We start from the raw sequence: 12,705 nt of genomic DNA on the forward strand, positions 1-12,705 counted from the left end.
CGTTTTGAGAACTACAAAACGTCAGACGTCGCCTCGTTCTATCCCCTTGCTGTTCGCTGATTGGCTCTCACCGACACGTAGCCCCGCCCCCGTTCTTTAGATTGGTCATGCAGAAAACTTCCGTCTTTGGCGAGCGATTCCACACAGAAAGGAAAATATTCAAAAGAGTTACCGAGCTAATCAGCATTCAAATAAACACCTAAACGAGCTTCACACAGGTAAGATAAGCTGAAAACACACTTTTTAACTTTAACTTGTAATCAACGGCGTTCATTTCGCTGGGATTTCTATGAAAATAATTTGTGTTGGGACTAGCAGTCACCTAGCTAACATACACGTTAGCAATCCAGCTAATCAAATCTTCACAATATATCAGAAACGTAATAACGTTTAAATTTGATTTTATGTTTTATTTAATGTCAGGAAGCCCATCTTAGATTAGTGTTTTCCAGGCCTCAAGTTGTAATGGAGAGTAAATCAGTTTTAAGGCCTGCTGAAGACTGAGACTAAATATAATTAGTCTAAATCAGGTTTAAAATGACTAACTGTACTATGAAATGGCTTTTGATCGTATACCAATCAGCCGTCAGAATCAGACACATGTTGATATGACAGATCTGTTTCAGATCAGGCTGTTGTTACGGTGTTTCACACAACTGCAGTTTTGATAAATATGATGACGTCACGGTTGGGTGTAAACCTTAAACATATTTGACATCTTGAATCAGTCTGGCAGTTGTTTTATTTGATAAATGGTTTAACAATATAGCCCAGCTGTCCCTGAGCTTGTTCTTCTGCCGATCTTCAGATCTCTGTAATGAATGAAATTGAGCTGAATTTTTTATATGCTTATATAATCCTCAAAATGGTTATTATGTCCACTTGTGTAAGAATCATATAAAGTTCAATGTATAATGAGCCGTTTATATTGTGAGGCAGAGTGATGTAAAATGTTGTTTGGAAAATGGAAGGAGAGTTGCTTGGTGAATATATTTACAGAATATAGAAACATTTTCATGGCATTTCTAATGTATAAGCATTTTTTTTAAATCTTTGGTGGATGAAATGTTTGGCATTTTCAAGGTTTTTGTTGGTGTCTTTACTAAAATATTGAGCGGGAGTAATATGTATTGAGCCTGATCAACATCAGATTGAAAAATCATCATGTTTTGACGTTACCAGTCATATTTATTCATGAAAGCTGATTTCAGTGGTCAGCTGATGAGTTTTTCAAACAAGCTGGCTTCCATGATGGTGGTATTTATATAGTTACATGTGATGAGAAATACATTTTTGAAGGAAGTACTAATTACTCAAACACTGCAATAAATGAAATATACCATTGTAATGCATTATTTTATGATGATGTGGTTTAATAATTGACACCAAATATGTTGATTCACTTTCTCTAGCTTAATTAATCTTTTTTTGCATTATAAGTTAAAAATGCAGTAGTATAGGTGGATTTAATTCAGGATTCACCTGCATTAGGGCGTTACCCGTTTCAGTGCCAAGGTCAGACTCTGACTAGAGACACTACAGGAATCAGGTGTTGGTTGGCCTTTGTCAGGAGGAAAATGAGTCATTATAATGCATATGTAACCTGGCAACCGTGTTTTATAAGAGGAGTGCTGGTATTTCCAACCATAAACCTGCTCTATGTGACGACATCACAGCGATCCCTGTGAATGTCACCCAGATAAGGCCGCCTCCCACCGTGGGGGCCAAAGGCCTTCCGATCAGGTGGGAATGACTCACGGCCTCCTGTCCATTAGTCTGAATCGACGGCATTCAGATAAGCGTGCCTCGCTCTCAATGGTTTGTAATGTTCCTTGTAGCTTGAGAGGAACCGTGACCTTCTGCAGATAACAACAAGCGCTATTCTTTCACACGTGTTGGGTGAAGGAATAAACACTTTGGCATGTTGTTGTGGATGTTGAGAAGAAATAAGGTGACTTGAGGCCTGTTCGCAACAAAGCTATAAAGATAACGTGACTATAAAGCTGTAAAACCATTCTAATCCTATGCAAACAGGGAAACCTAGATTATAACTATAACGAAAATAAAACTGAGGAATGATTTTATTGGAATCTTTTTATTTGTATTTCTTTATTTTTTCCAGCTGATGAATGATAAAAACAATGACAGCCAATCAGAATCCACTCAGTCGTTTAAAGTGGCAAAAGACATAGTGCATGCTTATAATAAACAGAACCGTATGATACATTGGGATGGTTATTGGTATTAACAAGCCTTTATTTGTTGAATTTTATTTGTAATATTGTAAAGAAAATGTACTGTTTATTTTTTATATTATATAAAATAAGTACTTTTCAAAATTTGTTCCAAATTTGAAGTTGATTTTACAAAATTTGAAGTACCTGTGATATTTAGTTTGTTCTACCAATTTTTTTTTTTTAATTAATTTGCCAGTCTCAAATGCATACATTTTTCAAAATATTTTACAATCTAAAATTGCTCTAAAAATTTGTTCCAAATTTGAAGTTCCAAAAACTGAGGGATAGTTACATTTTATTTCAGTGTTATAATAATTTTTTTTTTTTTTTTTGGATGCTATGTTCCTGTTACAGATATAAAAAAATAAAAAATGTTTTGCCATCTAAAATCATTTATGTTCCAAATTTAAAGCTGATATTACAAAAATGGAGGTTTCTGTGACATTTGAAGTGTTATACCAAAAATATATATATATTTTTAAATAAATTTTCCTGTCACAAATATATAAATTCCTATTACAGTATTATGCAGCATGTGCTTATAATAAACAGAACACTATTGTACATTGGTGTGGATGTTAATTTGTTCTGATTCTTTGCGTGAATGGACACTAAACTGTTGAATTTAGTTATGTCTACGTTTTTTTAGTTATGACTATAGTTTTCCTTACAGTCAGTATTGTCTTTGGTCCGTACAACCCAAAAGTCTAATTTAAAATCTAACCATAAGGCAAGGGCGTACCAGCCAGGAAACAGCTCCTTTATTTTTCTTGTCCTGGCCACGTGTCTCATTCCTTTAATCTTGAGGGGCCTGAATTGCCTAAATCTCACTGAAATCTTGGCGTTTTCCCATGGCTATCACGTCTACCTTTTGAACGCAGGTTGAAAATGTCATTTCCTTACCTGTGAAATGAAATCCCGCTACCCTTTTATAATCTCTTCCTCATTGGTTTCCCTTTCAGCGATCGTCTGGGCCCCCCTCATCGCGAGCCCCCCAGGAGTGAATGACGCTCCCCCCATCCCTTCCCGTGCCCTGACGAGGATGACAATGGAAGAGATGAAGAATGAAGCAGACGCAACCTCGATGGTATCCATGACGCTCTACGCCGTCATGTACCCTGTCTTCAATGAGGTACGGTGGTCATAGGAGAGTGTTCAGTTATGGTTGTGTTGACACAGACTGAAGTTCAGATGCAAATGATGCACACCCTCACGCTCTGAGGTAGTGTGGTCTCATACAGTCCCACTGCTCTCTGTTGAAGACTGAGATGACTAGTTCTGGTTGCCGTAACATTATTTGATCAGACAGTTATGATGCTGAAGTTGTTATCTGGCTGGCCTAGCCTACATCTTTGGATTTGTTTTAAATAAATACGAATTTCTCTTTCATTTTTAGAACCTGATTTAAGAACCAGCTTAAGATGAGAATTAAAGTTTAGCTTCATGATGATATGAGAATGGCATCCGCATTGGGAAGTTAAAAACTAAAAGAAGGAACTTTGCTAACTTGGCCATGTAAAAATGAAAACAACAACATTTCATTGTAGTCAATGCTAAAAATTAGGCAATAATAAAACAATCTCCTCTAAAGTGACTAATTTATTCAGGAAATAGTTTCATTAGTACGGTTCTGTAACTAATTAGGCCTACAAAATTAGCTGCTTTGTTTTGTAACTTCACTAACATTTATTTGGTGGTATCACTTTTTTCTTTTAGGTTTATACTGTATATATTATTTTGTGTCCAAGTTCTAAGAAATGCACTTTTATTTTTAAAATATAGTATGTAATATTTATATTTAGTTACTAGATTGTTACACAACTTTTCAAAAATGTAGGGTTGGTAAGATTTTTTTGTGTTTTTTCAAGAAGCCTTTTAATGCTCACCAAGGCTGCATTTGTTTGATTAAAAATAAATTAAAAACAGTAATATAGAGAAATATTATTTCAATGTGAACAAAGCTTTTTTCCATAGTAATATATTTTCAAGTGTAATTTATTTCTCTGATGTAAAGCTGAATTTTTCCAGTCTTCAGTGTCACATGATCCTTCAGAAACCATTCTAATATGCTGATTTGCTTCTTAAGAAATTTTTTATTTTGTACCATTACTAATCTGCATACTCACATATGAGCACAGTTAACAGCCTACACGTGCTTTTGTGGATTCACTGATGTTTCTATTTAATTAGAGGCAAAATCTACACCTACAATCAACTATATTTGAATTTTAATGTGGTGATAACGACTGTGTATAATTTGCACAACACTAAAACCAAACAGCCTGCTTTATCTTGCAGTAAATTAAAATGGCTTTTGTGTGTTTTACAGCTGGAGAGAGTAAATATGTCTGCGGCACAGACTCTGAGAGCAGCTTTCATAAAGGTGAGTAAATATGACATAATTCAGTCTTTATCTTTTCTTCATCTTGATTTATTTTTTTTAATGTGTCAGAAAATCACCTTCAGTCCATCCGAATTTAATCTACATCAAGTAGAAATCAAAAATGGATCCCATTTACTTGTGCTTGATTCATCAGTGCATGTACTTCCAAATAAAGAATATGTATTCATAATCTTTTATCATTAACATTCTTCACCCCTAAAACAACTTTCCTTTTCTGCAGGTGTCATAGAACATAATATTTGTCAAAACTCAAATGGCTATATAGGCAGTGGTTTTTGTTTTAAAGGTGGAATCTAAACAGCAAGAGGTCATTTGCATATAAAGATTACATTTTAAACATGCTGTAACAAAACAGACGTTTTAATTATAAGGACCAGAGAAAGTTAGTTATGAGTAACTGTTCTTGGTTAATCACGAAAACCTTGGGTAACATTATAAGTGGATCACAGGGGAGAAAAATTATTCTCCAAAAGTGCAGTTTTTATTCAGAGTCTTCTGGGGTTTTTCCATCTTTCCTGAAATATCTCACTTACCATGAGATTTCAGCAAGAAAATCAGCTTTTGCTGTCTCAGCAGCCCCATTTCCGCTCATGGCTTTCTAATACTGTTGTGTAACAGTCATATAAATCCTAATGCACTTTGACATTTTCATTGATCTTTTCCTAATGGTAGTAATACACATACATAATAAAATCAATTATTTACTGAAATGATGTCTCCGGTTTGAAGATGAGAAGTTTGATATATTGATTGTTTACCTCTTCATAATTCAGCACATGTCAAATCTTTCTAAAGTGAATTTATTTGTTAAATATCATAAATGCTGTTTGCGTTATTTGTGGTTGTGTTGGATTGACTTGTGCTCTGGGTTTGTTGTTGTCAGGCAGAGAAGGAGAACCCAGGACTGACTCAGGATATTATCATGAAAATTCTGGAGAAGAAGAACGTGGAGATCAACTTCACCGAGTCTTTATTACGCATGGCTGCCGACGATGTTGAGGGTGTGTATGATTTTCCATATTTTTGAACAGCGGTTTGTTTGCAATGCAAAGTGTTGTTAACCATGCAGCCTCGCGCCTCTAGGGGGAGCTGTTTCCTCATGAATCAAAACCCAGTAACAAACGGAATGTATTTCCCCTCATAATTTAATTCTGTGCTTTTTGCAAGTGTTTTTGACATGTTCAGATTTATACTGCTAATGAATGCGCAAACACGCATCGGGTTTCCGGGTAATGCTCATTTGTGTTTATTTGAAATGTAAAGAATAATAAATGTACTTCCAAATTGAATCCAAGCCCATTGTAAAATCCTCATTTTGCTCTTCCTGCTGTAATCTATCCTTGTATACGCTGAGGTGTCTGACTGTGTTAACGTACTTCACAGGATAATGTAGAAGTTTCTGTACTTTTGTTCAATGGAATGTATTGCGGTTTCTCAGATGGTTGTCGATTATGATTGGCCATTAAATGTTGTCAAGTTCCTTTATGTATTTAAGTGCATCGCATTTTAATGACAGGTTATTAGAGGCAAGTCATCTGTTGTTGCTATGGTGATTGAGAGTTTCCTGTGGGTGTGTTCTTTGTGTGCAGAGTACATGATTGACAGGCCTGAGCGGGAGTTCCAGGACCTGAATGAAAGAGCTCGCGCTCTGAAACAGATCCTTAGCAAAATCCCTGACGAAATCAACGACCGAGTCCGTTTCCTGCAGACAATCAAGTGAGAACGTTATTATGCCCACAATCGCACACAAATACTAACCAAAAATTCCCCTTGTCTCTTTTGCATCATGGCTTGCGTTTCATTACGCCAGTGTGCCCTGATAGAGTTTCTTTTTGAAGTATTTATTTAATATTTGAAGAAATGTCTGGTTCTTATTTCACCCCCAAACCATAAGAAAAACAGATAATGAAGACTTCAAGTAGGATTTTGTATTCGTTATCCTTCTTTCATATATTTATGGAATGAAATTTCACTCAGCCATTTTTTGACAGTTTTGTCATGTAAAACGCAGTAAGGGTAACAACTTTTCCCTGCTCGAGGTCATAAATATGGTTGATAAAAAGCATAAAAATCACATGACTGAGATGTTCATATAGTATTTCTAAACATTTTGAATTGGTTTAATTGGTGTTTACAGAGATATAGCCAGTGCCATAAAAGAACTACTGGACACGGTGAACAACGTCTTTAAGAAATACCAGTACCAGAACAGAAGAGTGAGTGACCGCACACACACACACACACACACACACATGCACTGTCATTATGAGATGGATGCAGTCAGTGTACTGTATAACTTCATCTCTATCCCTCACTTACTGAAAATGGTTTTGTGTTTTCCAGGCACTTGAGCATCAGAAGAAAGAGTTTGTGAAACACTCGAAAAGCTTCAGCGACACTCTGAAAACATACTTCAAAGACGGAAAGTATGGAAATTTGAAGAACTACCTCATTGTCACCTTCATTATTTGCATATTTTCTTTCCAAAAAAAATTTTCATACACATTTGTAATGGATAGTTCTTATTAGAAAGTTTTCAACATAACAAAAACATAAAACAGTAAATGGAGTTTGATTTGGAAATTAACTAACAGATAAATATATATATATATATATATATATATATATATATACATACATGCATATTGACAACCAGCTTCAACATAACTCATTATTTTGTAAATGTGGAATATTTAAATAAAAATATAACTTTGGGCTCTGTAACATTTTTAAACTTTTTTTGAAATAAGTCTCTTATGCCCATGAAGCCTGCATTTATTTGATTTAATTGATCAAAAATTGTGGTAAAACATTAATATTGTGAAGTTATTGCAGTTTTAAAAACTGTTTTCTATTTTAAAATGTAATATATTCCTGTGGTTTATTCAAAACTGAATTACTCCAGTCTTCAGTGTCACATGACCCTTTAGGAATCATTCTAATATGCTGATTTACTCAAGAAACATTTCTGATTATTATCACTGTTTAAACCAGTTGTGCTGCTTCATTTTTTTGTGGAAATTAATGCATCTTTAAAATCTTACCGACCATAAACGTTTGAACAATGGATATTATCATCACATGGCTTTAAAAGTTTGAATCATTGTAGAGCACAGGCGAAAATGATAATAGTTTATGAACTCATAATTTGTGTACTTTTATTTCTTCCATCTTTTGGAAATGGGCATTTCACCCACACACACAACTTTTTGGTAATTTTCAATTAAGTGTTAACTTAAAGCGACTCTTTGCCTGAAGCACCTTGAAATTTCCTTTATAACATTAAAATGTGTTCTGATCTAATTTGTATTCCTTCCCTCTCCACCTTTGTTCCAGGGCAATAAACGTGTTTGCCAGTGCCAACCGGCTCATCCACCAAACCAACTTGATACTGCAGACCTTCAAAACTGTCGCGTAGGAGTCATAGAAGTGTATTTTTTTTTTTTTAAATAACCTTTATATGAACAATGTAAAAAAAAAAAAAAATCCTTTGGACTGTAATTTATGATTTTTGTCTCCTGGCTGTAACACTTAAGGCTGGATGGCTTCTATTATGGTTTCTAACCCCATCTAAATCTAATCTTCTTCATGAGCTGGAGCGACCGTCCAGCGTTTCTCATATCCTGCGCTTTACAGTCACGCTATCGCTGTGGAGACACTCTTGCTTGCTTTCTCCCTCTGTCTCAGCTTCCGACGTGTTTTCGTTCTGTCCGGTCAGTCCAAGAGAAAGCCAAATGCCTGGGGGGCCTTAACGGGACGGGACATGGGGTGTCCAGATGTGCTTGTAAATGTTGGGGTTTAGCAGTCTCCTCTGATGCTTTGAACTTGAATGAGAGATGTATATTTAATAGATATTTGGTAACAGAATTGTTCAAATAAACACAGCACATGTCAAACTCATGTTTTTGGGGTTTTTACTTAATTTTTTGTCCCAATTTCAGCCTGAAGATATGCTAAGGTAAACATAACTATTACTGTTGCTCCTACTTTGGGTTAAGGATTTTTTAAAATCCCTAACCTCAAGTTATAAACTTCGGTTGCACATTGGGAGTAATTGATACTTCGGTTGGGGTTTTGCCTGGTGAATTATAAATCAGATGGGAAAAAAAACAAAACAAACATAGACGGTCTATGGGACATATGCATGCACAAAAATGAGTTATGTTTTTGTCTTGTTTTGTCTTTTACTGGAATGAAACCTTAACCCATTTTAGAGTTTTTTTTACCTAAAGCAAACTTTAATAGCTTATATAGGTTTTAAAATTGCTGTTTTATAGTATTTTATCTTGTTACTTACCTTGAAAAAAAAAAAAAAAAAAAGCCAAAGAAACCACTTTATAATTTCTAGACTCTGCTGCTAATTTTGGATAAGTTGATAATCACTGTATTTGTCACAATGCATTTTGGGATTGCTTTTCCCACAATGAATTTTGCATCTGCAATATTAAAAATAAAGGTCCTTTATTGGCATCAATGGTTCTATGAAGAACCTTGAACATCCATGGAACCTTCAAACACAAAAAAGGTTCTTTACAGTGAAAAAAGGATTTGGAACTTTTGCTTTACCTGTAACAGTAAAATACTTTTCTTAGCCTTTCGTATGTGTTGGGAGTATTGTGCTCTTGTCTCTAACATGCTTTTCTCCAGCATCAGATGTCTGGACTCATACACAGTCCTCTCTCACATCTTGGTTGCCATGAGACATACCTGAGGCTTTGAAAGAGAAAGCGTAATATGTGTGGGCATTGACATTGCTGACAGTTCCCTCTTACTTTCTGGACTTACTTCTTCTCATGCCTGGCTTACTCATAGAAGTGCTCTTCTTACTCCAGGTGCATGAAGTTGAAATTCACAGCAATGCAGAAATCTGTAAAGATTGGGTTTTGGAGGCATTGGATGATAGGTAGGCTGTTTTAGACCAGTTTTGTATTTTATTTTTAGTACCACTTAATTTGGTTGGACTTGGTTAGGTAGGTGCTTTTCTTGCCACCCAACAAGGTGCCTCTGTTTTATTAGTTATATTTATTGTAAAACTGAAAAAAAAAAAAAAATTACATTTTCATTAATGCATTGGATGAACGCTTTTATCCAAGTAATTTAGCATTGCATTGCATTCAGCCTTGGAACTGAACCCATGACCTTAGATGTTACTGTATGAATTACAGCATTAGCGCATTAGAGGGTGCTTCAAATGCTGTTTACAATATACGTCAATATATTTCAAGTGCCACAAACCAGTTTTCTTATGACTGGATTACCGAGGGAATCATAAACAGTCTTATGGGTTCCTTTTTGTAAGTTCTACAGAAACAGCCCTATTTGAAAGCATGCCTGGATGTTCTTCTACTCTTAAAAATAAAGTTTCCAATACGGGGTTTTCATAGCAGTGTAATAGAAGAATCATTTTGGGTTCACCAAAGAACCTTTCAGTGAACAGTTCTTAAATGAACCATTTTAATAATCGGAAGAAACCTTTTCCACTATATATAAAAAAACTTGAATGGTCCTTCAGGTTGTTTTTGTTTAAAGTGTTTTTTTTATTTTCCTTTCTAATCTCAACACTCTGAGAACTTGACTTTTTAAAGGGCAGCAGAGATTTTCTGAAGGTTTCCATCAGTATGGTATTCTGAACACCCTCCAATCGTCCAACAAAGTTGTTTTTATTTTTATAGTGCTTTTTTTTTCCCCTTTATGATTCGAATCATTTAAAAATATATATATTTTTTATTCTTAGAGGTTCTCTAAAGATTTCTGCCAAGTTGAAATCTGAAGACTCTATATGGTCCCTCAAGTTATCTTTTCATTTTTATGATGTTTCTTCTTTCACTTTATGATCATCGATACCTTGAGAACTTCCAGGGATTCTTCAAAGGGTTCAATCACTTTTTAAAGAGTGCCTAGAGATTCTGCACATAGCTATGGTCTAACAAAGTTATGTTTTTGATTGTATAGCGTGTTTCTTCATTTCTTTCATGATCTCAACACTTTGAGAACTTTGACTTTTTAAAGGCCACTTAGAGATTCTCCAATACTTGCACATTTCTGAAATACGAACGTCTGTAGACATCGGTGTGAATATACTATAGATGTACCCATTATATGCTTTTAGTCTCCTGCAGTGGAGGGGTTTTGTCGTTCCTCTTGTCTTGAGGTTCTCTCCTCTGTAGCCAGACTGCAGTGCATCAGGATCATGCCTTATTCACATGTCCTACTGCTTCTCCACAGGTGTTCACCCTAATGCTGTAATGCATAATGCATGTTCTCCCCGTATGAACTCTAGGCTTCATGTCCCAAAGCAACCTCTTCCTTCTCCAGTGCACTTTGATTGACAGCTGTTACGGACCGAAACCATGGAGACCGTGAGTGTTTGGATTATCTGCTGACTGCAGAGGACCTTGTGAACATGCAAAGGCTTTTCTCGTGAGAGGGAATATTTTAACATGAGCGGCAGGGCTTTTGAAGTCCACTTTGATAGAGCATGTTTGAGTTTTAAAGCTCTCCATTCCAGCTCAGAATGCATTATGTGGCTTTTATAGGTGACGTCTGATCTCAGTGTTTACGGGAGTCTTGTTTCTGCCATGATGTGCGAAACTTTAAACTTATGCTTTGGCACTGAAGTGTTGAATATCATTTTTGACACCAGCATTGAAGAGTTTTGAGTTTCCACCAATCCTCTAAATAAACAACACAAGGCCGTACAGCAGATTTGCATAAATTAAGTGAAGTTCACAGAGGAAGACTGAGTCAGAAAAAGCTTCCTGATTGACTTTTGCACAAAATTCTTCAGAAATGATCAACTTTTTATTTTTTTTGAATTCGTAAATAATATTAATAAAAATATTAATACATTTTAATCAAGGTGATATTTTTGTACAATATACTTTTAAATAAGTTCACTTCAACCTAAACTGAAGTTCATGAAAAGTTTAATTGTCTCGCACGCAAAAAATAATATATAATAATAAATATGCACAAATGGATTGTTTTATTGGCTTTGCAAGCAACATAGTGTGTATATTTACTAATAAACAAAAGCGTGCACATTGACTTTTATTATTCCATTTTATTAAATTAGATCCTTTTTGTTTTCATAGAAGTAAAATTGATCAGTATTTATCATGTTTTGAATAAGGCAATAATTTTGTACAATTTACCTTGAGTCTTTAGTGTATGGTCATCAGCAGTTATTGTTTGACCTCAAAACTGATTTTTGTGAAAAAAAAAAACATGCATTAAAAGTTATTTAACTGGCTTTGCAAGAATTGTAAAGCATAATGCATTAAAACAGTGCTATGCTCATTTTCATTAAAATGCATTAAAAATAAGTTAATTTAAACCTAAGAAAAAAATTAGCAGAATTTTTAATTTTTATTATGCACCAGTAATAATCAAACATTATGCTTTTAATGGCTTAGCGAGTATTTTAAAATGTGTAAATGCATTAATATGGTACAAACTCATTTAATTACAGGCCACACTTTTTATGCAGTATGTCCTGTGAGTACAAACCCCTCATTTTAATTTAATTTAGTTTGAATTATTTTTTTTTAAATTTAATTTAGTTTGTTTTGTAGATTCATGGGATTTGTTTTCAGTGGCTTTTAATTACTCCTTGGTTTTCAACAGGACTTGGTTCACACCATCAGATACGGCTGCTCCACAGTGGAACTTGATAGTCATTTGGAGTTTGACCGTATTCCAGGTAAACTCCAACACAACGTATTTCAACTTCCTGAGATTTTCTTGTTTTCTTTCACAGAGCTGCAAGTAATGAACTCATCACTGTCTAAGCGTCTAAATATCTAGCGACGTGCTGACTCGCGTTTATGTGGACGGGGAGTTTGAAGGACGCTGCATCTTGCATCGCCGCCGTTCTCCATTACCTGCAAATCAATTAATATGTAAATCAGTGGTGTTTTACTCAAGGCAATCAAGTAGATGCCTCACTGGCCTTTTTTTTTTTCCTTTTATGTCTTTTTGATGTCACACCCAATGAGTTTCAACAGGGCAATTAGACGTTTTAACGCCTCACTAATATGAAAGATCATCTTGTTCCCGTATAAG

At 35.1% G+C, this 12,705-nt stretch overlaps 1 protein-coding gene across 1 annotated transcript; it reads left to right on the plus strand.

Moving 5' to 3' along the window:
• Nucleotides 1–104: 104 nt before the first annotated feature.
• LOC306842703 (programmed cell death protein 10-A) lies at nucleotides 105–10,021 on the plus strand. Its single transcript, XM_079373717.1, has 8 exons — nucleotides 105–218; nucleotides 3,200–3,369; nucleotides 4,567–4,620; nucleotides 5,525–5,642; nucleotides 6,231–6,357; nucleotides 6,779–6,857; nucleotides 6,985–7,067; nucleotides 7,978–10,021. Exons 2-8 carry the CDS (start codon nucleotides 3,280–3,282, stop codon nucleotides 8,057–8,059), a joined length of 633 nt encoding a protein of 210 aa, XP_079229843.1. The 5' UTR covers nucleotides 105–218; nucleotides 3,200–3,279; the 3' UTR covers nucleotides 8,060–10,021.
• Nucleotides 10,022–12,705: the final 2,684 nt, after the last annotated feature.

The sequence above is a fragment of the Barbus barbus genome (assembly GCF_936440315.1).
Source record: "Barbus barbus genome assembly, chromosome: 23".
Classification (NCBI taxonomy): domain Eukaryota; kingdom Metazoa; phylum Chordata; class Actinopteri; order Cypriniformes; family Cyprinidae; genus Barbus; species Barbus barbus.

Coding starts and splice junctions, on each gene's coding strand:
- LOC306842703 (XM_079373717.1), top strand. CDS start 3,280: ATGACAATGGAAGAGATGAAGAATGAAGCAGACGCAACCTCGATGGTA. Junction 4,621..5,524: donor TGAGAGCAGCTTTCATAAAG/GTGAGTAAATAT, acceptor TGTTGTTGTCAG/GCAGAGAAGGAGAACCCAGG. Junction 6,358..6,778: donor CGTTTCCTGCAGACAATCAA/GTGAGAACGTTA, acceptor TGGTGTTTACAG/AGATATAGCCAGTGCCATAA.